The 26,316-nt window shown below is 48.4% G+C and overlaps 9 protein-coding genes across 9 annotated transcripts; 4 read left to right on the forward strand and 5 right to left on the reverse strand.

Annotated features, from left to right (window-relative positions):
* Nucleotides 1-15: 15 nt before the first annotated feature.
* N7516_006420 (uncharacterized protein) lies at nt 16-1,678 on the forward strand (the record flags this gene model as incomplete). The annotated part of the gene is made up of 2 exons (XM_057219140.1): nt 16-294; nt 359-1,678. Coding segments are annotated over 2 exons (1,599 nt in total), but the record flags the coding sequence as incomplete, so codon positions are not given.
* Nucleotides 1,679-2,963: 1,285 nt separating this feature from the next.
* N7516_006421 (putative IgE binding protein) lies at nt 2,964-3,670 on the reverse strand (the record flags this gene model as incomplete). Its single annotated transcript, XM_057219141.1, has 2 exons — nt 2,964-3,287; nt 3,347-3,670. Coding segments are annotated over 2 exons (648 nt in total), but the record flags the coding sequence as incomplete, so codon positions are not given.
* Nucleotides 3,671-5,928: 2,258 nt separating this feature from the next.
* Nucleotides 5,929-7,147, reverse strand: N7516_006422 (velvet factor family protein; the record flags this gene model as incomplete). The annotated part of the gene is made up of 4 exons (XM_057219142.1): nt 5,929-6,202; nt 6,266-6,739; nt 6,800-6,879; nt 6,935-7,147. The coding sequence occupies 4 exons, from the start codon at nt 7,145-7,147 to the stop codon at nt 5,929-5,931; spliced, it is 1,041 nt and encodes a 346-aa protein (XP_057073233.1).
* A 5,737-nt stretch (nt 7,148-12,884) lies between these two features.
* Nucleotides 12,885-14,294, forward strand: N7516_006423 (uncharacterized protein; the record flags this gene model as incomplete). The annotated part of the gene is made up of 2 exons (XM_057219143.1): nt 12,885-12,962; nt 13,107-14,294. 2 exons carry the CDS (start codon nt 12,885-12,887, stop codon nt 14,292-14,294), a joined length of 1,266 nt encoding a protein of 421 aa, XP_057073234.1.
* A 666-nt stretch (nt 14,295-14,960) lies between these two features.
* Nucleotides 14,961-15,562, reverse strand: N7516_006424 (DUF3602 domain-containing protein; the record flags this gene model as incomplete). The annotated part of the gene is made up of 3 exons (XM_057219144.1): nt 14,961-15,130; nt 15,239-15,442; nt 15,526-15,562. 3 exons carry the CDS (start codon nt 15,560-15,562, stop codon nt 14,961-14,963), a joined length of 411 nt encoding a protein of 136 aa, XP_057073235.1.
* A 2,038-nt stretch (nt 15,563-17,600) lies between these two features.
* On the forward strand, nt 17,601-18,391 carry N7516_006425 (presequence translocated-associated motor subunit PAM17; the record flags this gene model as incomplete). Its single annotated transcript, XM_057219145.1, has 2 exons — nt 17,601-18,143; nt 18,215-18,391. 2 exons carry the CDS (start codon nt 17,601-17,603, stop codon nt 18,389-18,391), a joined length of 720 nt encoding a protein of 239 aa, XP_057073236.1.
* A 394-nt stretch (nt 18,392-18,785) lies between these two features.
* On the reverse strand, nt 18,786-19,906 carry N7516_006426 (enoyl-CoA hydratase/isomerase family protein; the record flags this gene model as incomplete). Its single annotated transcript, XM_057219146.1, has 4 exons — nt 18,786-18,936; nt 18,989-19,345; nt 19,411-19,521; nt 19,584-19,906. 4 exons carry the CDS (start codon nt 19,904-19,906, stop codon nt 18,786-18,788), a joined length of 942 nt encoding a protein of 313 aa, XP_057073237.1.
* Nucleotides 19,907-20,579: 673 nt separating this feature from the next.
* N7516_006427 (Zn(II)2Cys6 transcription factor) lies at nt 20,580-23,255 on the reverse strand (the record flags this gene model as incomplete). The annotated part of the gene is made up of 5 exons (XM_057219147.1): nt 20,580-20,666; nt 20,728-21,686; nt 21,739-23,060; nt 23,114-23,140; nt 23,194-23,255. The coding sequence occupies 5 exons, from the start codon at nt 23,253-23,255 to the stop codon at nt 20,580-20,582; spliced, it is 2,457 nt and encodes an 818-aa protein (XP_057073238.1).
* An 816-nt stretch (nt 23,256-24,071) lies between these two features.
* On the forward strand, nt 24,072-25,123 carry N7516_006428 (androgen-induced gene 1 family protein; the record flags this gene model as incomplete). Its single annotated transcript, XM_057219148.1, has 7 exons — nt 24,072-24,149; nt 24,210-24,247; nt 24,300-24,323; nt 24,380-24,572; nt 24,626-24,677; nt 24,729-24,888; nt 24,937-25,123. 7 exons carry the CDS (start codon nt 24,072-24,074, stop codon nt 25,121-25,123), a joined length of 732 nt encoding a protein of 243 aa, XP_057073239.1.
* Between the last annotated feature and the right edge of the window lie 1,193 nt (nt 25,124-26,316).

The following is a 26,316-nucleotide window of genomic DNA, read 5'->3' on the forward strand; positions in this document are numbered from 1 at the left end:
GATAAGCATCGAGATATTTTTGCTTGTCAAAATTTCTCTTCTTCCCCCATCGACCCCAAAATCAATAACCATGGCGACCCTCTATCCTCCCCCAGCAAGCGTCAAAAGCTCGTTCAGGCCGATAAGGCCCGTGAGCAGCAGGAAATTGAGAATATCCCCTCCGATTTGGGTAGTGTTCGAGTTCAATTCTTCGACCAAGCAACCGGGCAGCCCACCGGGCCTGCGGTCTCCGTCCCAGTCGCCGATGCCAATGTTAAGAACCTTGAGACTTTGCTAAACACATTACAAGGAAATGTAAGATTCGGACCTTGTGACCATTTGACAATTTCATGTTGTACTGACGGCGATTTCTTCCCAGGAGGATGATGGACGAGTACCATACCGATTCGCTTACCATTCCGAAAAAGAGGAACAAACGATCGACATTCTTCGCGATGTGTACCACTCACTACTCCAGCCTGGGATCAAGACCACTGAAGATACGGTATCGCTCTTCTATACACCGCAGGCAGTTTTCCGAGTGAAAGCCGTTTCACGATGCGCGGCCTCCATCGCGGGCCACGGCGAAGCAATTCTAGCAACATCCTTCTCCCCAGTTTCATCTTCCACCATGGTCTCCGGAAGCGGAGACTCAACTGCTCGTGTTTGGGACTGTGACACTGGTACCCCGAAACATACGCTTAAGGGTCACACCAGCTGGGTGCTGGCAGTCGCATACTCGCCGAACGGCGCCATGATCGCGACCGGCAGCATGGACAACACCGTGAGGTTCTGGGATGCAAAGCAGGGAACGGCACTAGGCGCTGGACTCAAGGGCCACGCAAAGTGGATCACGAATTTGGCCTGGGAGCCATACCACGTGCAGGAGTCCGGGCGGCCGCGCCTGGCATCTGCCTCCAAGGACTCGACGGTGCGCGTGTGGGACGTTGTATCCAGAGTAACTGACCATGTACTCACAGGCCACAAGTCATCGGTTACTTGTGTGCGATGGGGTGGTACTGGCAAGATCTATACTGCGTCCCACGACAAGACCATTAAAATCTGGAATCCCAAAGACGGCACCCTGCTTCAGACCCTGGCGGCGCATGCCCATCGTGTCAACCACCTCGCGTTGTCGACAGATTTTGCTCTCCGCACTTCCTACCACGACCACACTGGCAAGGTCCCTGTGACTGAGGCTGAGAAGGTGGCTGCTGCGCGCAAGAAGTTCGAGGAGGCGGCGACGGTGAACAACACTATTGTCGAGCGTTTGGTATCGGCCAGTGACGATTTCACAATGTATCTGTGGGAGCCCGCCACTTCGAGCAAGCCCGTCGCACGGATGCTGGGCCACCAAAAGGAGGTGAACCATGTCACGTTCTCGCCGGACATGGCCTACATCGCCTCAGCCGGATTCGACAACCACGTCAAGCTGTGGAATGGCCGTGATGGAAAGTTCATCACCACCTTCCGTGGCCACGTGGGTGCTGTCTACCAGTGCTGTTTCTCGGCAGATTCCCGCATGTTGGTGTCCTCGTCTAAGGACACTACTCTCAAGATCTGGGACTTGCGCACCGGCAAGCTCAAGATGGATCTTCCAGGACACAAAGATGAGGTGTTTGCCGTTGACTGGAGTCCCGATGGACAAAAGATCGCCAGTGGAGGCAAAGATAAGGCGATTAAGATCTGGCGGAACTAGATCTAGTCGCACTTGACATCAACTTGCCCAAAACATGCTCTTGACAGACAGCTAGTCTGGTATAGGTCTTTGCCGTCTGATGTTGCATGCATCCAAGACGAGCACAATATCCAACGCGCGGATGTTGGCAGTAGCACATTGTGTGTACCCTCAGTTTGAGGGTGACATGGGTGCCTCAACCCCCAAAGTCGACCCTCCGTGGATTTGATTCACATCATAGGTCTATAGGCTTATTTACTCAGTGGCAGAGACCCGCAAGGCTGCCTTGCAGTATGCCACGGTCAGTGGCCTGGATAAACAAGCGAATCATAAGAACACCGAGAGGTGATTCCGTTTTGGACTAGATCTTGCAGATATAGATGCATGGAAGTTAGATGGTGGTTTAAGTGTGTGGATTGATTGATGAACTCTGTCCTGCCTACTGCCTGGGGCATAGGCTACAATAGGACGCCCTTTATATTACTTAGTTGCACTCTTTTATGAATAACATTTCTGCGTATTGACAGAATCGTTCACCGTAGGCACCCGTCTGTAGCCATTGTAGACCTCTCAGCTAATCAGGTCTGAAGTTGTTTGTAGGGAAAGAGCAAGTGTCCATTTTAGGAAGGTGCGCATGTTCTTTGTTTTGGGAAGGTACGCATGTGACTGGGAGTATAAAAGGACACTCACCCCCCATCTTCTTCTTCTCTTCTTCTTCTTCTTCCTCTTCCCAGTCCTCTTGCAACCATCTCACCGTAGTCCCCATGAGTGGTGCGGAGGATCCAGTGCATACACACCTACGGAGAGACCTTAGCATCATCCAGTTGCTTAGAGTCTTACCTAGGTCCCATACATATATTCGGTGTGCATTCAGATCAAACACCAGTTCTCGTGCGAGTCCTTTGATAAAGTCATGGCCCGAGCATTTGGGCTCCATGGCCATTTGACGGATCCCACGGAATACATCGTTGCTATTCTTTTCAATGTGATATCTTTTTGTACTATCCTACTTGTAGACAACCTAAAGTGAGACAAGTCAGACAAGTAGTACCCTTCTTCCATAATCCCGTAGCCACCGACGACATCTCGGTCCGTCAGGTGAGATACATGTAAATGTCTATAGTTACCATTTAAACCTACAACCCGAAAGATACGACACAGATTCAATGTTGTCAGTTTATTAAATCCAACCTAAATCCAGATATAGAAGGAGTGTAAGTATGATACATTACATTCAAAAAACCAAAAACAAGCCAGAACGACATCGACCAAAGAGCAACCAGGAAATCAACCACACATCATTAATCTAGATATACTGCCAAGCAGGAACATCCCCGGTATAGGTCAAAGCAACAGCCGAGAACCCAAGACACTCGTCAACATTACCATGGGGCACGGTAGCATTTTGAATGGCAGCAAACACCTGCCAGCGGTTATCACCAGCAGGACAAGCCATGAAACCAGTCGCATCCCAGCCAGCGAAGGAGTAGTGAGCCCAGGGTTCATCATCCGCATAGTGGAACGGGCCGAGCGAGGAGCCCTGCGGGATATTGGCGGAGTGGGCCTGGGTGAAGCTGAGGGCTCCACTGGGGTCAATGTAGACCTGTTGGCCGCCTGGGACCATGGTATCCTGATGATTGTTAGCAGGGGTTGTCCTTTGTAGGATGTGAGATGTGAGTTGCGACTTACCAGAGAGCTGCCGCCGGGAGCGAAGACGGTTTGGTTTCCTGGTGGGCAGTGGGACACCTGGGTTGGACAGTAGGAGGCGGTCTTTCCGCCGAGGTAGAACTTCTGACCCGCGGCGTTTAGTGGTTGGTAGTGGATGGACGAGGCGGAGCGGATGGCCATCACGCTGAAGGCTGGGTTGGCGGCTGGTTCGGTGATTGGTGCTGCAGCGGCCAGGAGGGGGAGGGCTAGGGTGGTGATTGTGAACTTCATTGTGGATGGATATTGAGGAGTGAAGACTCGTGTTGGCTTTCTTGTTGTTTTGTGTAGTTGAATGGTTTGAGTAGATGCTTGGTTGGAGTAGTAGCAACAAGAGGTGGTTGTTGGCCCTCTTTATATAGAGTCAGGAAGGTAATATAAATAGAAGTTGCACATGAATAGCATCAACCAAAGGGACCACCTCTGTCATTGACTATCGGATTTGGCCGTTATGGTGGCTGAGGTGGCGAGAGTCATTTGAGACATCGTTGATGTATAGTATACTTCATATCCCGAACAGAATTATCTTTTTTGTATGGTTTATGCAACGGTATGAGGTAGGGTTACTACCGAGGATACTATTTTTTGTCGCTTTGACGAAGATATGTGAGACATGGAGAACCGTTTGTCTGCCAAGATGAGGGAACACCCTCTTTGCCAATCCCGAGTGGCTGATACATGCATAACATAGTGGACTGAATATTGAATATCTCTCTCAAAACTTGGAGGAAGTCGGAGGATTCGGGTGAAGATCATCATCCTGGTCTCAGTTTATAATTGGAACAACCACTTCGCTATGCCTCAGAACCTTGGTAACAGTCGGCTTAACCCGCAATTATCCAATTATCCACTTGATATTTCATAAACAACATCTACATCAGACGTTATTCTTTACCTAAACACTCTAACATACGGTGTAGTTCGGACTATCAACCCGAACAAAAACCTCGCCTCTTACTTTCCCCAGGAAATAACCCTCTCGACCCACCAACGGCCCGACACCATCCATTCAAATGTTACCAATGGCAATCACCGGGAACTGTGTAATGTGTTACCGAGGATATAGCGATAGCCGCACACCGTCCAACGCCAATGACGCCGAACCCAAACCGGCGAACATGCAATACCTATGCAATGTCAATGTCTCACCATACCCTGCATCCCACTACAACCGGTGCCGGCTAATCCGCTAATCCAACAATGCTGAAAACCCCGATGCAGTCGGGTCTTGCAACTATACTGTGTATACCGGGGGTGACTACCTAACTACGATCTATTAATAATATAACCTCCTGTAGCGACGCTGCAGCGCGCATACCCGCGACTTCGTCAGCTTGTGCCTTGCATATACCAGCTCGGTGGTACGGAGTACGGAGTACAGAGGGAAGACAACCACAACCATACTTCACCGACGTGCAAGTTCCCGCCTGCAAGACCGTGTTGCGCTGTGTCAGGACGTGCCGAGGATGGGCAGAGTCAGTTAACTAGGTAATTGTCTAAATCAGTCGGTGAGGTCAGTCCGTTCCACGGGTGTGGTACATTGTCCGACGTGGGGAGTTCGTCGAGGTTCGTGTCGGTGTATCGGTTTGAGAGGTTCGTGTTGGACAGTCCGGTATTGTCGGGTTTCTGTCAGGTTCGGTGTTTTCGGTTTTCTGTCAGGTACGGTGTGACGTCTTCTGTGAACCGGGTTGGGTGGCGATGGCGATGGTGGTGGTGGTGGGTTGGGATTTGTTGAGGTTCGTTCGTGTGGGATATGGATTTATTGTACTACACTTGGTGTGAAATGGTAGTATATACTATTCTTTATGGATTAGGGGATCCGAGGGTTGTTGGTTTCTAGAATTTGCTGGAAGATGGCGAACGTTAGACGGATGGTTCGTGGGTTGGGGATGGGTTTGGTTGAAGGGATGGCCTGGCATTTGAGAGATATCTAGGTTATACTGGCTGGCTAGTAGATATTGTTGATATCACGTATTGGGAAGTGGAAGTAGTGTATCATGAACAAGTAGATCATCCTGAGACTTAGGTCTGATATATGTTTAAATGCTGGTATTTGAGCTACAGCTACAACTATATACACAAGTCTCAAGTATACTTCTTAGAGTACAATATTGGAAATATAACCGAACAATCTCAGTGGATTTGGATATCAAACGACTTTTTCTATGCCAGACAAACAAACAATCTCAGCACTCAGTAATTCAACCCGGACCTCGATTCACCGAAAAGCAAAGTGTATATACGTGCGGCCAATCGACCGCGAAGGATATGAATAGACACGACCAGAGGTCGACAAAAAGAATAGGGAAAAACATATTCGAAAGAAAGCAATGAGACAAAACCCAGATAAAACCCCCCTCAGCACCGGTCCGTATAGCAATATTGAAACCCGCAAACCAGAGTCTTGCCCCAGAACACCGTAAGCCACGCGCCGCCATTTACTCCCCAATGCTTTCATTCATATAGCAAGGGGGGAAAAAGCAAATTCAAGGAAGTATCAGACAATACGCCGAACCAAGTGACCGCCGCATATCGCGTGGTGCACTATGGATCAAAAGATTGCTCTTTTAGTAGTCGCCTTCGTCATCGTCGTCTCCATCTCCACCTCGGCGGGATCCCTTTACTCCGTCCTTGCGAATCGGGATCTTGATTCCCTGTAGCGCAAAGCACTTGCTGAGCTGGGTGCTCTCAATGACACCGGGGAACTTCTTGGCGGAGAAGACCTGGAAGGGTTCGGAGAAGACCGATGCTAGAACGGGGGCGGTTCCGTGATTGATGACCGGGGCGCCGTTGGAAGTTTCCGCAGATGACGTGCCTACGTCAACGAAGCTCATTTTTAGACTGGATTTTCATTAGCAATGAGCAATTAGTCTAGTTCGAGCGATTCCCATTCAATTGACTTACCGGAAAGTGCCTTCCGTCCGTACACTCAAATCTTGTAGGATAAACCACACCCCAATTTTGTTGTCTGGGTCTGTCAATCGGAAAGCACTGGCGCTGAGACTTCCGATCAGATTGCGAGTGAACATACCACCCGGTCCTCCCGAGACGGTTTGTGTGGCGGGCGACATGGACGGTGGCATTTGACCACCGGAGTAGTATTGTGGGTAGGCCACCGGCTGACCGTATTGATTTTGGTATGCCACCTGCTGACCACCGTAGTAGTTGTTCATCTGCGGTGGGTAGCCCACGGGGTACTGGCTCTGGTTGTAGCCCGGGTAGGTCGGAGAGACACTCTGAGGTGGAGGAGGGTATGAGGAGGACATGGCGGTAGAGATGGAGGGGGAGGTAGCGGAATGTTTGACGAGGTTAACCTCGTTGGTACCGTCGGCATTCCACAGGTCGACGGTGAGCACGTAGAATGATGTATCGATTTCACTGAAGAGGGGAGACATGGTTAGCAAACTGAGAGGTAGGGAGCAGTTGGTTGAAACATACTTGATATCGATTTCCTTGTCCGTTTGCGCATCGCGTACAATCAGACGAATGCATGGTGGCGGAGTGATGGGTCTCCGGTCCTGTGAGTTGTGTTAAAAGAGGTGGCAAAACAACAATTGCGGAAAAATCACCCACCTTATCACCAAATCCACACATCCGAGCCCGGATGGGCTGTTGCACCACTTGTAATGACCAGGAGCGACCATCTTGGTAGTTTGTCACGGGTGCCAAATGGTCGGATTGCCGTAGCGAGTTGGGCCCCGACGGGTACTGGACGGACGGAGCAGAGATGCGATCCATTGAGAGCGGAGGTGGGACGGGATGATGTCTATCTTCGACGGCGTACATGGTACCGGATTGTAAGGAACCGAGGATGAACTTGTGATAGATAAACGACGGGTTCCTGATTTTTATAGATCTATTCTGATAGATCCTAACTACCTGGTTGTTCGAAGAGAGAGGTGGGGTGTTGGAGATGCGACATGCGACCCCGCGGGATATTCAGACGTCACACTTGGAGCATCGACTTTTTCGGGGTTGAAACAGAGAAAGAGTGCGCACTGCGGGGAGGGAACAAAAAAAAAAAGCAGCGCTTCCCTTTTGAATATATTAAGATTGATTTAAGCCGATCAGTCTAAAACGATTTGCTGAATCGGATTTCGATGTGATATGGCAGAAAAGTGAAGCGAAGGGGGTCGGAGAGTTTTATTCGCGAACGGTAGAACCGTAGAATGGAGCTCGGGGAAAGGGAGTGGCGATTATCAGAATCTGAGGATTGGAAATCTGAAAGATTCTGTTAGCCATTTTTTCTTTTTTTTTTCAGTGCCTCAGGCTATTTTTTTGGGTCAACCGCACGATGACGCTGTCAAAGTGCGGGAGATGGGCTGGGGCTTCCACGGATCACACAGCCCTGGAGGTTTAGGGGGAATAACATAACACATAGAACACATAGAACACATACCCGAGACATAAGAAAAGAGGAAATAATTTCCAAGTGGAAGAGTAGAAAGAGTCAAAAGTCAAAAGAATCCAGAAAATAAGAAAATAAGAAAAGAAGAAAAGAGGTTACAACCTTAGAAGTCTCTCTCTTTCTCTCTCTGCAGGAACCTGGACCCAAACCGTCGGGTTTTTCAATTTAACGAATGAAAGTGTCCGCATTCGGACTTCATCAAATCCGCAAACGGTCTTTGATTCGAAATTTTTCAATTCCATTTAAATCAGATTATGTTGTGTTTATATTTCGATTTTGGAGGGAAATAGAATATGTTGGGTTGTATAAGAAGAGATTTAAATGTTCAACCTACTCTACAAAATTTGATTAATGAGATAGAGGTATAGGTGCTTAATATAGTTAACATAGCCAGGTAATAGGTAACTATTAAGTTAATATATAATTATCACTTCCCAAAATGCATCCAGAAGCTGATTAGACCCCTTACAGTATGCAGGATGACAGGTCCCGATCGTGTGGCCCCCTGATTCAATGATTATAATTAATTATAATTATATACCACAGTTATAAAGAAGGCGTAATTGACAATCTAGGGGTGAATTAAATCCGAGTGCTCAGAGAACAAGGATTACAATATGTGAGGTATTCGAACTCGGACTCCCCGGAAACCAGATGGCATTCTGGACATGTCTACTCCGTATTACTCAAATAAAATATCTTGACTGTATGTTGTACAATTATTAGTACTTTGTATTGAGGATCACATTATTCAACCCTCGTGTATTGGTGGATCTCACTATCTTTTAGTGAAGCGATCAGTTATTCCCCAATTCTTTGCCGTGCGTGCTGACCATCCCCATAATTTATTGACCAATCGAGAGTCCAATTCTAGGCAGGCAAAATCCGATTGGGCTTGTCACTGCTCACATCGATGTGTCGCGTGTGCTCTGTTTGGCATGCACGTTCCCCGTACCCCGTACAAACTCCAGCACCGTCACTGAGGCATGTCGAAGCCAGGTAACAGCCAGGTCGCGCACTTTCCCCCTCGCTTGCTTCTCCCCAGTCTCACCCCCAAAACTACCCCCCACCATTCGTTGCCATTCTCCTATCTCACCCGGACAGTCGCTGCAGGCGACTCGAGCTCAGCGCAGATCTTTTCCAATACCAGGCGTAGGTGGGTAGATCAGGTGGTAGATAGGTATCAGCTGGTGTCATTCCACGAAAGGCACAACGAACATTTGCCAGATTGAAGGTGTTGATGCAGCCTTGTGGGGCAGCACCGTCCACGCCACCCGCCCCCAACTGAGCTCTCCCCACAGCTACCGGCCCGTCAACCTCGGTGCGTCAGGGGTTCATCGCTAATGGCACGCCATCTTTGACCAGAGTGGTTTAATTCGCGAAAACCTCGGAACAACAACAAAAGAGGTCACAGTAACCCTTGTCGTCGGGCCTGTGCGCAAAGAGCCGATCGAGGATATATAGACACAGCTTAAATGGGGCTGGCCACTTACGCTAAGATAGTGGGCACGGCTTTACCTTTCTTGAATGACTACGTTGATGCAAATAATGAATCAATCGCGCTTGACAGTTTGGTTCAGTCAACAGGAACGACCGCCAGGTTTATGGCAGAACTGAGAGAACGGTCCCAACTAGAACAGCACGCCGAATATCTCTACCAGAAAACGTCTCTACCCAGGCTCACAGCTATTATTTGCAAACTAAACTGACCTAGCCGTGACAGCCGCGGTCGGCCTAGCCACCTATGACGCGCACATAGACTCACCCCTTCGGTGAATTGCATGCTTATGTTGCCAACGGACTTAAATCGCCGCTCTCATCTGATCCATGTTGGGTTGAGCCCAGTGATGTGTATATTCTTTCTGTGATATGCCTACGCTTGGTAATTATTTTGCTATGGTAGCTTTGGAGGGGACTGCATCCGTGGATAGCAATACTTGGGCTTAGTGAGTAATTTGCATTGTTATTTGCATTTACATTGGGAATAGTCTCTTTCGTCTTATATATCTGGAATACGTGATCCTATTGTCGGTGTCAGTTCTCCGGGTCAGAAAATCTCCCCTGGGAGCCGATCATCTTCGAAGATAGAAGTCGTGATATTGGAGTCAAGTCATGCGGCTTCCCCCGATGCCGATGGATGTACCTGCCGCCGAGGAACCTTGATGTCAACCAAGTTGTGTTACACGGCCAATCGTACCGGCAACTACCACAGCACGAAATAGCCGAGCTACACTACATCTGCTCTATGTTTTCTTTCATTCCTACTCTGACAAACAGCAACTGTACGCTTCCTGGTTTGGTTAATGCTGATAACTTATTCGGGGAGCCCTGGGGAGTTTAAATATGCAGTTTATCTTCGCTATCTTCGCTCAGGGCACTCTTATACGTGTCTTCCCCCGATGACTTTGCACTTTCTCGAGTCAAGGTTCAAGGTGGCACCACCAGCCATCTCAATCTGGTGGTGTGCAGTATACGAGGAAATACTCCCTCTGGGTTACCATTCTCAGCGGCGGAGCTTTGGAGACCCGGCGTGTATACAATTAAAAATGGCGCAGATATATATGCCGTCGAAAAAGTCATTCGTGTGTTGACGAAATCCAATGACGTCCCAAATGTGTCCGCTAGCCAGACCGCCGCCAAACTTCAATCTCTCATTCTCAAGGCCAAATTCGATGTCCAGACCAATGGCACTTAACACAAAATTGGGTGGAAGGTGCACCTGACGCCATGTTTTACGCCTTCTTGTCCTGAAATACCAAACGCATCAAGTGATACTGTTAGTATCATCAGCACCAATCTCTGTCGAACTTCCAAACCGGGGAGCAAGGCTTATGCCCCGCTATCAACCCAAAGACAAGTATGTGGTGGTTTTTTTTCATCTTGGCAGTTAACCAAATACTGATCACCGGTTAGTGGACACCGGAAATCCCCCTAAAGGCGCGTATCATTACCTGCGGAGTTCGGCCTTACCATTACCCCGAGCAGTCCCACTACAGGCCCACTACAAGTCCTACACATCGCAGAAAATCTAAGCGATCAGATAATCAAGCCCGGAGGTCGCGAAGTATCCAGCTAGTCAACTGGACCCTTGTTCTGATGCAGCTACTATTGCCGCCCAGCACAACTCATCACCTCAGATCCTTGACCTCCTAATTGTGGATTGACGGTATAAATTTATAACAACCTTGAATCCTGGCCGCCTACCAAATTAAAGGCTTCAACTTGCCCACGACGAGAAAATGAGGCGGCATCTTCTTCCATCCATGAAGCCACATATTAAGGCGCTATCTCAATACTATTGCAGGTTGATCTCGCTCTCCCCATGCCGATCCATGTAATTCCCCTAAAAGCGTTAGCGCCAGATGACCTTCGATGTGACATTACATCCGTCGTATGTTCGGTCAGATCTAGAAAATGGCGCTGCCTAACATCCTGGCAATGACCCCACACCGCGCAGTGAGAATGTTGCTTATTAGCGAAGTGAAGGCGTCAGCCTTACGAAAGGCCGGGGGGTAAATAGACTAAGAGTCACCTGTCTCATACAATTAGCCTGAATCTGAGGAGTTTCGCATCCACCAAACCCGAGCCACAAAGTCGAGCAGTTACAAAAGCCGATCTATGTTGTAAGTGAGAAAATGATGTGTAGCCTTACATCTCGGACTCGAAAGGGGTGGATAGTCCCGAGGTCAGCATGGTCAGCAATCACGCCGTTTACCCATTTACTAAACGACGCTAAAGCAGACTAATCCAGTCAAAAACTACGTACAAGGGTTCCAAGATCCAGATAAAGAGAATGCTCTGTGGGCGGATCGGAAAGTCAGCCTGACAGGGCGCTGGGGTAGATTGCGTGCGAGCTAACAACCCGGCCCCGGGGGGCATAGGGGGTGGCGTATTTATCACCTTTAGTGGATGTGATAAGGGGGTAAGCTGTTTGATATGTATGTTATGTCTCGGAAGGGTCTGGGTAGCTCAAACTTCCAAGGCTCCATTGACTGAAATAAGTAAAAGGGCAGCAAAACTGACCGATCAATACAATGTAGGCTTTCCAAAATATTTCCATTTGGAATTCGAACCCGTACTCCGTATAGATAGGACCATGCGGAGCCCGCGGCTGTGGGGGAAATTATCGGAGCGGGTAAAAGCCAAGCCCAGTGGGAATGCCATGCGATCGATAACTAACCAATCCTATCTAGGTAGTATTAGTTTTCCCAAATAACCTTGGAAGAAATAAAACAGGCGTAGAGAGCTAAGCTAAGGCGAAACTGTGCTAATCAGCTTAGGGCATGGAAAGATCACGAGCTATAGGATAAAAAAGATATGTACCCGAGATGTGTTCACACTGGACATGCATAAGTTCATGGAACAGGGGTCCAAGCGCTTGCGTCTTCCCCGATCGGGGAAAAGCATCGCTCGTCGAGTGAAACTTATTTCGGATAGACTTGACTGGCCCCATAATTGCTAGTCCCAAAGAGGCTTTAGTGTGGATTGTTCTAGGGGCTAGTGGGGCTAGTGGGGGTTGCGGGAAACAGTTAAAGTGTCTGTGTGCATATACCCTCCTAGGACAGACTCCCGAACCTCTCTCGCATTAGTGCGCTTCAGGGTTAAGTATTTGCGTAGGAAATATCCCGCATAATACATCCGCTTTGCCGCTTTGCCTTGGAATATGGTTTGGATATCGGAAGTTTGAGCTTTTGAACGAGCAAGATAGGATGGGACCTTGGAAGAGGTGAATACCTCGGTAATACATTTGACCTAAAATGGATATACCTAGGTAGGCACAGAAACCAAGTTGGCTATGAACGGCTCAGTTATATATCGCGAATACGACGATCCCACCGACGGTGGGCAGTGGATTATGTCATATGAAGCACGAGCCATCCTGCATTTACCGATTCGGGACACAGCGCCACTCTTACTTACCTCTTTGGTGCTTTGAGTGCCGATTTGGCAAAACGGACATATCAAAATAATAACACCTAATCACCCCCCACCGCTTCGCTGAGATGACTTTTTTTAATGATATCAGGAAATCCTCCTTTCTTCTTCGGGTGTTATCTGGAGGACTATGATTCAAGTTCACTGCAGCCCCCGATTCAAATAAACATTAACTCTACAATGCAACCATGCGACTCAACATCCTCCTGGTCGAATAAGCGACGCCATACAAGTATGAAAAGTGACCGGCGCGTTAGAGTATGACACCCCGTGCTTAGGGCTTCTGGGCCCGATCCATTTCAGAGCTTTCAATTGATATGGAGGGTCTAGTCCCCATTGCTCATCTCCTTCTCTGATTCCTGTCTCCTCTCCCACATACTCTTACTAACCCAATCCTCACAGTATAAGGAACAGAGCTTAACCTGTGTCCATTTCCTGGATCGCAATATGCTCAGCCATTACCCGCCTCGGCCCCGATTAACCCGGCTAGATAACAAGTATGGGTCTTTCCTTCCCTCGACTAGCATTTCGCCATCATCTCCAAATCCCATGACAGGGTCCTCTCCCTCGCAGTCAAATCCTCAACTCCGACAAGAGCACCCACCAACATGCCTTGCAACCCACGTCGAAGAAACCCTTCACCTAAAAGACCTCGAACTGATGATGCACTGGTGCACAACAACCTACAAATCCATGGCAGGGGACACTGCCTCCGAACAAATATGGCAAATAACCATCCCCCAGCTCTCTCTCCGCTATCCAGCCCTTCGCCAAGGTATCCTAGCCCTCTCAGCGCTGCACCTTGCCTCAACAAGTACATCTTCCCGACGCTGGCCGTACCTTGAAACAGCACGCTCGTACCAAGCACAAGCACTAGCAGGTATCCATATCGAGGCCAACGAAAATGCACCAGAAGCAGAAAGCCAAGCGACCTTCGCGCTGTGCTGCATAATGATCGTATTCACCTTCGGCTTCTGCCAAATCGACAGCGAAAATGACTCCGACGAAGAGCTGCCCGACGTGCTGAACGAGTTCTTCGAGGTATTCCAGCTAACCCGGTGGTTAGTCAGCATCTTGCTGACCTCGATGGAACGCATCACAACGGGCGATCTGGACCCGCTCTTCCACCCCGAAGACCCGCTCCCAACAATGCCGGACATGTCGCGACTAGTGGTTCTCTCGCTACAACGACAGAACGACATAGAGGCCATGCGGGATGCGACGCACCAAACGGATCTGTATGACTCGGCCATCGAACATCTCAGTCACGCGCTTGAGCAGTTGATGAAGGGCGGCGAGCCCAAGGTATTTGCATTTTGGTGGAGTTCCCGTATCCCCGCGGAGTTTCTAGATCTGCTTGAGGCGCGTCGGCCGTTTGCGCTTGTTGTTCTGGCGCATTATTCGGTTATTCTGCATCATCTTAGGGGTTCGTGGTGGATGGGTGATTGGGGGAATAGGATTCTGCAGGAGATTGGGGATATTCTTGAACCGGAGTGGCAAGATCTTATTAACTGGCCGATTGATGCGACAGGGTGTTTCCTTCCGAGGACTGGGGCGTGCGTGCGAGTGGTATCCCCGCTTAGCTTTTGATGACGAGGTTTTGCATTTTCTTTGTGGTACCGTTTTCAAGTGGCTTGATTGAGCGTGAGCGATGCATCTAATGAGACAACGAAGGGTGTAATTAGCATAGACATATGATTGTATATAGCATAGTTTCTTCAATTGAGACAAGGATCGCTTGTCATGGGAAGTATATCATTTCTCGGTGTTTAGGAAACAATTCCGGAAAACACAGAATATCGGTGCAATACACATTGAAGCGTATGTTAATAGAGGTAAAACACAAGCCCACCCAAATATATCCCAAGCGCCGTTCCTTTCCCGGTATTCCATGATAGGTATATGAAGCAATTCCCGAGTGTATGTATGAAGTCGGGAACGCCGATTGGAGAAACCATGCGAAGAAAGGAAAAGAAAAAAAGCAAATACCATAAACCCATACATCCGACCGAGAGCTCGATGGAAAAATAAAAGATCCTCGCATCGAACCAGCACTGCCCGCAGTGATTTTTCTGATTCGTTTCTGCTCGGACAATCACCTCTTCCCGGATCGACACTGCAACTGCAGCCAAAGAAAAAGCAAATATTCTTCACGACCAATTCCAAACCGAACATCAGCCTTCATCGAGCCCTCTCAACAAAGAATAACATCAATCGTAAACCCAAATCCACCCCACCCTAAACCACCATAACAGCTTAAGAAGAAGAGGGCGAATCCCTCCGCAACTCCTGCCTCTCCTGTTCAAGCTCCTTAACACGGTCCTTAGATTGCGTGCGCACGCGAATAAGCTCCGCCTCCTGTTCCTGGATCTTCTTCTCATGCTCTTCCTCTTCAGGAGTAGGGATGTAGGCGTTTGCCGCGCCGCCTGTGGAAATAGCATATCCGTTAGCGGGTGTGACTTTAACAACCTCAACCTTGCAACCATCCCAGGTTACATGGGCTCTAACTATATCTTGTCATGTGTAGAACATACCTCGGCCCGTGTGGTGGGGGATCTGCTGGGCGCGTAGAGGCGGTGACTCGACGTCTTGGCTCTCGCGCGCAATTTCTGGTCGCTCCGGGTCGTTGTGTACCATGTTTCCTGAGCCGCCGCGTCCCGTTGTGTAGACTTCTTGCTTGATGGTTGGTGTCACGAGGTCTTTTGGTGAGGGCGCGGGTTGTTGGCGGGTTATGTTACCTGGGGGTATAGTGGGTTAGTTTAATGGACTGGTGTGGCGCGTTGGGAGAGATCGAGGAAGGCGGGGGTTGGCAGGCACATACCTGCGCCTCCGCGGCCATAGGAGATGTTTCTTGACATCGTGTAGAGAAGAAGATCAAAGACTGGTGAGTTGGTAGACCTCAAATACAGAAGTTTGAAGTTTGAATGGAGTCAAGGGAGAGATGTGGTGGGGAGAAATTCGCTATTCGCCAAATGACGACAGACTTTTTTTTTTTCTTGGCTCTTGATACTACTTAAGTATGTATGTACATAGTAGGAATATAGGAATAGAGGAATACGGGTATATTCTTATCTCTGTCCAATATATATTGTCTCTCTTATATTTTATTCTATATTCTTCTTATATTCTATATTCTATATCTATGAGTTCATAGATATCCTTATTTCTACTCTAAGCCAATGAGGTCAGGGTCTTGTCGGCCTTATCAGCCCTCTTAGGCGCCATCCTAATCCGGGGGAACTTTAATCAAATGGCATTGCACTTCTATTGACCTCAGTACATAGTGTACTAGGCTGGCTATCATCAGCTAGGGGGAAATTACATTAGTATGAGGGCTTAAAAGCAGTTCATGCACATTATAGAATATATCATGACGAGAACCAAAATTATTTCATTCTCCCAACTTTTGTATACTATTTCTGCCTGACACACTAGGCCTGTGTTAATGAGCATATATAAACTAGTCAATCCCTTCCTAGGTGGTCTGTGGAATTGGAACCTGTCTGTTCCTCTTTATATTCCTCTTTATATAACTATCAACTATAATCGGCATCTCTTCGCCAGTCAAGAGTTTTCTTCGTATCATAAATCGCACCGTCTATATTACCTATAACTAAACAAAATACCTGATCATCTTCTACAGTGCGCATAGCGCCTAAAGACCTGCCTGTGGAGCAAAATCGAGCTCCAGTCATTTCCGACCATACAGTCCATCAAGCGAGGTTTGGATCCAGCCTGGGACCCCCAAACCCCATTAGAGAGGTCAAATTTTCTGCTTTCAAAGCTCGTCCATAAAGGGGTCCCATTCTGGGAGATTTACGACATATTGGCTTGTCCTTATCTTCAATAAGTGCTGCCTCCATTCGCATAACGACTCGAAATTCCTACATATCTATAACGGCTATGTATGTTGGATGGTACGTTCGTTACCCTAAGCGTTGGTAACCTATGATGTACAACTGTACATGAGCTAAAGATAACATAGGTAAAGGGAGGCTCTTTTTAGGAGCTTCTGTTGCAGGCTATATCGACGGAAGTCGATGCGAATATATAGGAACTTGGGGCCAGGTACTTGAAGACGCCCGATGGGCCTGTGTAAACGTTGGACCTATACTTAACTGTAGGTTATGACCAGCGACTCTACGTACGACTACCTATAACCAGGTCAACCGGAAAGCCAATGTGGGTTGGAATTGTGTGGAAGTTTACTCCTTCCTATACGTGGGAGGCCAATTTACTCCCCCGTGATTTGCGACAATGCTACTCTCAAATCGGAGGACGGGGCCAAACCCACAAGCCGGGCTTTAGGGCAGGGCAGCAATGTCTCAATAACCACGATGTTTTCCATTTTTTGTCCAACGTCGGATTGCCCCTAAGAATACTTGAAATACCAGACCTCAACCCGCTACAGCTCGAAATTAGTTACATATGTAGTAGTAATATTGAACCCAGATGATGCCTTATAATGCCTTAGAAAAGATATATAAAGAGACATCTAGAAAGACAACTAGAAAGACCCCACGAAGAACATCCAAAAAAGAAGATCTAGTAAGATGTTAGTATAGTTATATAAAAGAGAAGTTGAAATTAATGTACCTTACTTCAAGAAGGCGGTGATAAAATAGGCTGTAAGATAGCTCCTTGTGTTTTGAAGAATCAGCCATTAGCCATTTATCTCGTAGTAATCTTGTATCGCCGTACTATCCTTCTCTATGCAATTCGGAATACAACACATTTCCTAACATATCAGATCGTGGTGATGTCGGTTGTCGCCCTTCCAGTCGCCGACCCATTCCGCTTACATAACCCGACTCCACCTCTTGAGGGCTCCAATTCTCACTTCACCTCTGCAAGACTTGGAATCTGCAATTAAGCCAATTCCAATTCCTCTCCAAAATGAATGCCAATCCCATCAGCATGTCCATCCGCACAGCCATGTCTCTTGGCCGACTAAACCCCGCCGCGCCCTCGCTCGCCGGCGCTCTTCGTCCTCTCCACCAGACCACTTCTAAACAGCTCACACGCCTCAGCTCCACGACAGCTCGTCCGGCTGCCGCAACACTGAACCTGGACTCCCGGCCACACGCCAAGGCCGCGTCTCCATCATCAATTACCCTGCGCGCAAACTCGACCACAGCACCTGCCAACAACGAAGTCAAGCTCGACTGGGACTCCTTCTTTAAGCTCCGCGCCTCCCGCCGTCGATACTCCCTCGTCTCCTCAGTTGCCAGCTCCGCTATCAGCACCACAGCCGGTGTGCAGGTTCTGTCCGGACAGGACCTTGAACATCTCGGCGCCACGGTTATGGGCCTCGACCCATTTGTTGTCCTGGGATTGGCCACCGCTGCATGCGGTGCCGTCGGATGGCTTCTTGGACCGGCTCTTGGAAATGGTATTTGGGGACTTGTGTACAGGAAGTACAAGCCGTCCGTCAACACGGTGAGTAGTTGCAAAATAAAGCGGCGGTTTATGTCTGATCTGTGCTAATGTGTTTTCTTTCCGTTGTGTAGAAAGAGAAGGAGTTCTTTGATCGCATTCGTCGGTTCCGTGTCGATCCCTCAACCAACTCGATCTCTAACCCCGTCCCCGATTACTACGGCGAGAAGATTGGCAGCGTGGCGGGCTACCGAAGCTGGTTGAAAGACCAGAGGGCTTACAACCGCAAGCGCCGCAACTTCATTGCCTAATTTCTTTTCTCTTTCTCTCTTTTCTCTGTTGTGATATTGGAGTATCTCTCTTTTTTTTTGGTTCGTGTCAATATGGTTGAAACTCTTCGAGCTTCTGTTCAAACCCAAATCTGGTGACTTTCTTTTTTGTCCGGGCCGGTGTTTATTTTGTTACAATATCATTAGCGGTCTTGGTAGCTGGGGCATTGCAATGTATTGGGAATTATCTTTGATAACGCGGTCAATTTATAGCTGTTTTTGCATGACATTTGTTTAGACATCTATTCCTTCGAACGGTCCTGTGTGCACTAAATGATACCAGAAAGTGCTACCCTCAATCATTAACATCCCCTCTTCTCCACCTCTTCAAAAGTACTGGCATCCCTATTACCATTTCCAATGTCGGACTTTGAATTTACAGCTTTGAAGGCGCCTTTGCTTTAGGATTTCGGCCAGTATCAACCTCCATCCACCACGGGACACTCGGTGGCGGATTATCATCAAGGTTAGCCTTGAAGTTCGGCTTTCGCTTCTCAAAGAACGCCCTAACGCCCTCCTTCTGGTCCCTGTGTGATAGTAAGTATCCGCAGCAAACTTCCCCATCTGGGGTTCACTTACTCTGATCCAAACATATGATTTATGACTTTGGACTCGATGAGATGAGCAGCCTCCGCCGAACCAGTATCGCGCCACATAAGCGCGCGATTAAGGTACGACGAAGCTGGACTCACATTCTCGGCGATATCAGTGGCTAGCTCGAGAGCGCGCGGCAGGATCTGCGATGGATCCGGGAGGATCTCATTGAAAAGGTCGCCGAAGTGCTTGGATGTCGGCGGGAAAACTCCTCCCGTGCTGACGAGGTAGCTGGCGTTTGAGTGGCCGACGAGACGGGGGAGGAAGTATGAGGAGCATGATTCTAGAGTTATACCTCGGCGGGCAAAGACGAAGCCGTATTTACCTTTTTCGTAGCCGATTCTAGAAGCACAAGAGATATTTATGTTAACCAAAGGGGTTGCTTTTGTGACATGTTATTGACTTACCGGATAATCGCTGGAAGAGACATAGTCATACCGACTCCAACGGCTGAGCCTTGCATTGCTACAATTGTTGGCTTGCGGCATCTATGGATGGCTAGTGCCACTCTTCCACCACTGGGTTGGGTTGCTTAGCAACAATATATATATATCAGACTATCGGCTGAGCATTCTCTTACCCGTCGCGATGGTCCGCCGTCCTGTCTCTACCACCGCCGAAACCAATTTCAAGGTCTGCACCAGCGCAGAATGTCTTTCCTGCGCCTGTCAAGACGACAACTTTCACGCGCTCGTCGACATCGAACATGGGGAAGAGCTTCTCGAAGTCCACGATCATTTGCGGAGTGAACGCATTATGTTTAGCAGGACGATTGAGCGTTACGATGACGACGGGGGTGACTGTAGGCGTGTCTGGGGGGTAGTGAGAGACGACGACATGGCCGGTTGTTTCGACCTTTTCGTAAGAAGATGGAAGTTCGATGGGGCTGGGATCGAAGATCATGATGGATTATGGGAAGTGTATAGTTTTTGTTCAAGTAAATATAGTCCATGTGCTTTAACTGCAACTTTCCTATATATCATGTCTCGGTTATATCTTTCAACACATCATAAACAGCCTACATTCTAACCGCGGCTCGGCTGGACTGACTGGCTTGGCGTGGAGAAAACTGGGGGATCACCCCGCTGCGGAGTCGTGGATTTCGATCTTGACTTGCATCAGACAAGGTTGCAGTGTGTTTGATAGATATCCTTATTCTAGTTATATTAAAAGTAGCTACGAAGCTATATACAACGAATTGTTCTGGACAACTTGGAATTTCGGCCTATTGTGTAATATAAAACGCCAGTCGTGGAACGGACATGATGATGTAGTGTAGTGATAAGCGGAGGATGGTAATAGGATTATGTAGTAGAATATAGGAGGTGGAGGTGGATGGTGACATGATATGAACAGTAGAGAAAATGGACAAACCTAACATACCAAACGGCAAACCTTCAAGGGCATTGCACTATGTCTCGCTTTGTTAGGGCCTTCTAAGGTTAGAAGGCGAAGGAATTGTTATGTTCCATCTTCATCCTAACTCAGACCATTGCCAGACTTCGAGAGAACACGGAGTCTGAAAACCAAGGCTGGCAGGACCACCCAATTTGTTCAACCCCGGAAGGATCCGACTCTAACCTAGGAACTGACCACTAGCTAGGGCAATCCAGGGCAAATTCTCATCCCAGCAGTGTTGCATCAATTGACGTGCATTTTGAATCTAGTAAGTACAATATCAGCAGATATCTCCAAACGAAGCCCAGACCAGTATAGAAGCGTACCTGTTTCATGCCCGAGTTCTCCAACAAAAGGAACCGGTCCAAAAGCTTATCTTTTTGAACTGAATCTCTAGATTCACAACCAGCCGTGAAGAGCGGGAACAAGGAGCAGACTTCAGTGGCTGCACCAGGGCGCATGCGGCCGAGGGCGTCGATGAGCTTGCGCAAGACCTCCTTCACGGGGAAGGAGTCAGGTGGAGATTTAAGGACACGCCGATGGAGATGCAGGAGACCAGCAAACCGGAAGGCTTCCTCGATGGCTATCATGTCCGAGGACTCAAGGCCATTATGGTGTTCCGGACTGGTATAAGCACGCTCGCCGATCACGTCGATATCATCAAGTACGGATTGCGCCTCGAAGACGATTTCCGCAGATGGATGCCAGTCATGTCGGAAGTTGCCCAGTTCGTCGAAACGCTGATTGTCGCATTCCTGCACCAGCCGTGCGAGACGGATCAGAAATACTCCAGTGCGGGCAGTAAACCCAGTAAAGCAGTCAACACCGAAATCATCATGGCCGTCCGGCGCGGAGCAAGCTGTTAAGATCGAGTGGTATATCATCAGCGGAGGACCGGCTTGTCGACAAGACAAAGATCCCATCGTGTCGAGGTAGCCCAGCCAGCGGGCGAAGAATGCCCCGATCCTGTTTCCAGGCTGCGCCATGCTCTCGCTCCGTGCAAGGAATAAATCACGAGCAAGCTTCAGGTGACTCTTCCAGGTAATCGGCACTTCAAATGTCCTTGGAGAAACGATCTTTAATGACAATAGCATAATGGCTGTGGCCAAGTGGCTGTCAGTGATGTCTTCATTGGATGACTCCAATGCCATACGTAGGGTTGGGAAAACCTGGCTAACCCAGTGAGCAATTCGATTGGCAGGCTCGGGATGACCTATGTATCTAGCACGATGACTAGCGGAGTATGCAAGCAGCAAATTGAGGAGATTGGAATCACCGATTGCCACTATTCGGTCAGCTTTCTGAAAGATGACATAACATATAACAGTACAACTCACTCGATGGCAAAACGGAAATAAACGGATTATTATCACAGTTGTGCGGGACAAGCATCCGAGCAGTGTGGTTCAGGAAATGATGGAAGTACATCAAATTGATGGGGTTCTCCAGCAGCGATGATGGGAGCGGAGATAAGTACCTCGGGACATTGATGGGTACGGGAGAAGCATAGTAACCACTACAAAATTGGACCTGTGGTTCGGGGTTAGGTTGAGAGATTTTCGTCTGCGAGGGGTCCTCGTTGCGCCACCGAGAACTGATCAAATCCAACGCATAGTTGATATCTATGGCAGCATGATCGTTATTAAAAGTTAGATCCTGGTCAGGGCGCCCGGAGTCCAATCCATAATTGTCGGTTACACTGTTCAGATATGTTTGCCATTTGCTCCGGGCCATTGAAGACTCGTGGGATGTCTGATCAGTTTCATGATTGCTCTCTGCTAATACCTGATGGCCCGGAGTCAATTCAATGTGATAGTCAGGTACAGAGCCCATGTGGCCGGTTGTCTCGTGGAGCCTCGGAGATGTAGTTTCGTCATTTTCAGCAATCGACACTCTGTGAGAATCGAAAAGCATGGGGGACAGACCACCAGTATCCTGTGGGTTGTTTGAGGATCCGTTTTGCCCTGTCCCAGACCCAGGGCCAATATGCATGCCCTGGTTATCAGACGACCCTCGAGAAAGGTGGCATTCATCACGAGAGTGGGAACTAGATGGGTCCAAGCAATGATTGGAAGCATCCACAGGGTGGCGTAGGTATGAAACTGGCTGTGATACAGACGTTGTATGGAACGCAAAGGCAGAGAGTGATCTGAGACCGGATGTCTGATCTACCGAATCTAGATATGACGGGGTATCAAAACTCCGCTGTCCAAATTGATATTGCAACGAAGGCGCCGAGCATACTGCTGCCGCCAATGGAGGAGATTGTTCTGCCCAGGTTGAGGAGAACCGAGGCTCTTGTTGGCCCGGCGATGTCACTCCTTCAGAGCCCGAGCCGAGCCTAGGGGATTCGAAAAGGCCCACTGGTGCTGGTGTACTTGGAGACATTGCTCTCGGCGAAGTCAAATCTCCGGGATGAATGTTAAGAAATCCGTCTGCGGGGTTGTTGCTTGTTGGGGTTGGGAACGAAGTCGGGCTCATATTGTTGATAGCGAATGAGTCCGTGAATCCAATTACAGCTCCCCCATACCCACTCGATTGTGAACTCGGCGAGTCAATTGACATACGTTTCGTCCTTCCTCCCCAGTTCAGACGGACATTATAGTCGCAAAGGTCACCTTGTCGCTGGCAATTAAGACATGCTGGTTTCTCCTCGCCACTAAATAGATAATGTTAGCCACATGAGTATCATGCAGGGATTGTGCTTCTCACCATTTTACCTTGCGTGCTTTGCACTGCCTAGTTGATAGTTAGCCTTGGCAAAAGCTTGAGTTAACAATTTAATAACGTACCAGCATCCCTTACGGCTTCGACGCTTCGGTTCTGGTGCACCAGGCCTTCTAGGACGAGGCATTGCACGTCGGAGGGCGCCTGGTCGAGTGTCGCAGCGACAATTCAAAATAATAGAGGCTCGAGATAGCCAAAGGTCGCTATGTACTATTTCACCGCCATACAGATTTGGTATTTTCAAGTCTGTGTCAATCAAATCGTGACTCCTTACGCCGAAAGCACGTCAGAGCTCTCACGCTTTCTGCGTTTAGATCCTGATTGACCCCAAGTAGCGATAAAGCGATAATCGACCAGACACCCACACCTAGTAAACAAGCACATCGAGGTATGGGAGGGAGATGTGCCAGGAAAGGTTTGAATCTCACTGCCCTTCAACAATGGGCAAGAGAAGCCAATAGTGACCAGGGTAGTGTAGATCTTCACGACCTCGGATATGGAACAAAACGTCAAATAGAAGACAACACTGCTGGATATGTTCAATTGACCCGCTAGGTAGTCGACTGACCTCACTGTGCAAAGAAAGAGCACAAATTCACAGCAAAAGTCCCAATCTTAATGCAAAGATGAAGGTTGTCTTTTGAGACTAAAAGTGTGGGGAAGCACATGGCCGAGATAAGAAACGATGAATCAGCCGGGTTATGTTATAATCCGATATCGACCGGCATACCGCGGGAAGCCGGGATTTCCCGCGAGAAGCCGCTACCTGTCACGTGGGTAAACACCTCCAAACAACGTCATAGCTTTTACCCCCCGGGCAGTTCCTTGGATGTACATTGGTCCCTTGAGTTGCGCTTTCATAGCATATTTGGAGGAGTTACTTTCTAGTCTACACATTAAAAGTAGGACTTTGAAGCGCTTGTGTTCTACCTTGTTTGCCGATATGGCCAAATCTCTCATCGATAGACACCCGCTTCAGTGGATGACGAGCCCTTCACGGGGCTTGTCAGCCGTGGTTCATGTACGTACCGTGGTCATCTTACTTTACATCTCGGTCCAACACTAACGGGTTGCTTTCCAGTTGGTCGGACTTTCGAGCTTTTTGTGGTCATTCAAATAGTATGGACCCTTTATCAAACTGTACTTTGAGGGGTTGCTGACATTCTTGAAGCTTGCACGAAAACCCGAACCAAGCGTAAGCCCTTGTCTAGTTTCGATATTGGAAACTACGCTAAACTTTATATTGGACAGTGATCAAGCATATGGTTGGCATTTTCAATATCTGACCGTGATTGGCCTATCGTTGTCAACACTTACCTTTGCGGTCGCACTACTAGCGGATATTACCTCGTCCCGGCAACTGTTCCTGATCAAAAACATTCTGTCGATATGCAGTGCTCCCCTTGAGGTTGTGATCAGTGTCTTGTACTGGGGTCTTCGCTTGGTAAGAAATCCGATGAGAGGCCCAATTTGAAATTACCCCTAACCCAAATATAGATTGATGAGCGTTTGGTGGCCCCCGAAGATCTCGTCATACCCCTTCATGCCAGTATGTCTGTGAGAATTACAATTTGGGATGCCCCTAATAACACAGTTATAGATATCAGCTTCCACGCAGCACCGTCGGTGGTGATGTTGGTTGATTTGCTGCTCTTGTCCCCACCCTGGACGATCACTGCACTCCCCGCACTAGGATTATCTAGCATTATCGCCTTCGGCTACTGGTTCTGGATTGAGCAATGCTTCTCCCAAAATGGATGGTTCGTATATAGCCTAGCACTTCCGAGGCCACTTGCTAATTAATCTAGGTACCCATATCCTATCTTCGAAGTACTGTCCACATCAGGTCGTATTGGCCTATTTACTCTCAGTGCCCTCATCATGACACTAAGCACCGTTACTCTCAAGTGGCTCCATGGACGCGTCAATGGGTTTGGCAACCCCTTGAAGCCGGAATCCCGTCCGGGCGATATTAAACGAGAGAATGGCCTGTAGGCGCGTGGATCAGTATCGCAACAATGCTTTCACATTTATCGGGCTCAATTGGCGTCTCATGTTTAAGGCGGTTTCTAATCCCAAGGTAGTTACAAGAAGGAAAATCGGGCACATTGCACTGATAATAGGCGTCCTGGTTATTATCTTACATTCATGTACATTTTCACCTCATATATCTCAAATGCAAACTCTGGCTAGAATACTATCAAGAAGTTAAACGCAATATGAAAATCAATATAAACATGCTGGGTAGGTGAGAAATATGTTCGACCTCCCAAATTACAGTTGCAGTTTTGAGTACCTGTGCCATGCTGAACTCGGTTCTGTGCGACGATCACCCTATACAGCGTCATGAAAGCCGTGCGCACAATGGATGCGGGGCTTAGCGTGACTACCAGAGAAAAGCCAGCGCTCTTAGAATCCCTTTTCTACGGAGTATTTTGTACAGCTGTATGTTCATTGGGCCGAGATTTTCGGGGCTGTGGAGCAAGGCCGCTGGCGTGATTAATGCCGAGACAATCCTTCCACAATGCCGAGTCCTACCATCCAATCAAAACATAGAGAAAAGATCATCATCTTTAGCGAACCCAGTAGACTACCCGGGCAATGCATGAGGCGTTAACCGTACCACTTTCGACTAGCTCCGGACTTCGGAAGATCAACCTTCAATGTTCATTATAGTTCACGTCGGCCGACACCACCAATGTGTTCTCGGCCGAGTGCACATAGTAAGGACATGAATATCTGAGCAAAACCGAGGTCTCTCGTGTTAATGTAAAGGAGCGGGCCGTTGTGGACTTGGCAATTCATACATCTGAGATGAGGTAGATGGGGACGGGAAAGCTTCGCTTAGTGGAGCCCGGGGTATATGCGGGGGATGCCTTAATTTTCCCCAGATGCCCAGACTCTTATACTATCCATGGATACTATACATCCATCCATAGTAATATACTAAAATCCAGGGGGTTAAGAGGTTAAGACTCAACATCAAACCAAACCAGCTACTCTATAATGATGTTAATTGATGTTGGCCCGTTTTTTCTTGTTCAAACCCTTTCCATGACCTGATTTCACTTTACACGCCGATCATGCCGAAACCACTCAAATCCATGCCGATCAACCAGGGACCCCAGCATCCAGATCCAAGCTGATACACGGGCTAGCGTGTAGCCATGATACCATCATTAAGCTGG

Source organism: Penicillium verrucosum, assembly GCF_028828655.1.
Source record: "Penicillium verrucosum strain IBT 35672 chromosome Unknown utg000002l_segment0_segment0, whole genome shotgun sequence".
NCBI lineage: Eukaryota > Fungi > Ascomycota > Eurotiomycetes > Eurotiales > Aspergillaceae > Penicillium > Penicillium verrucosum.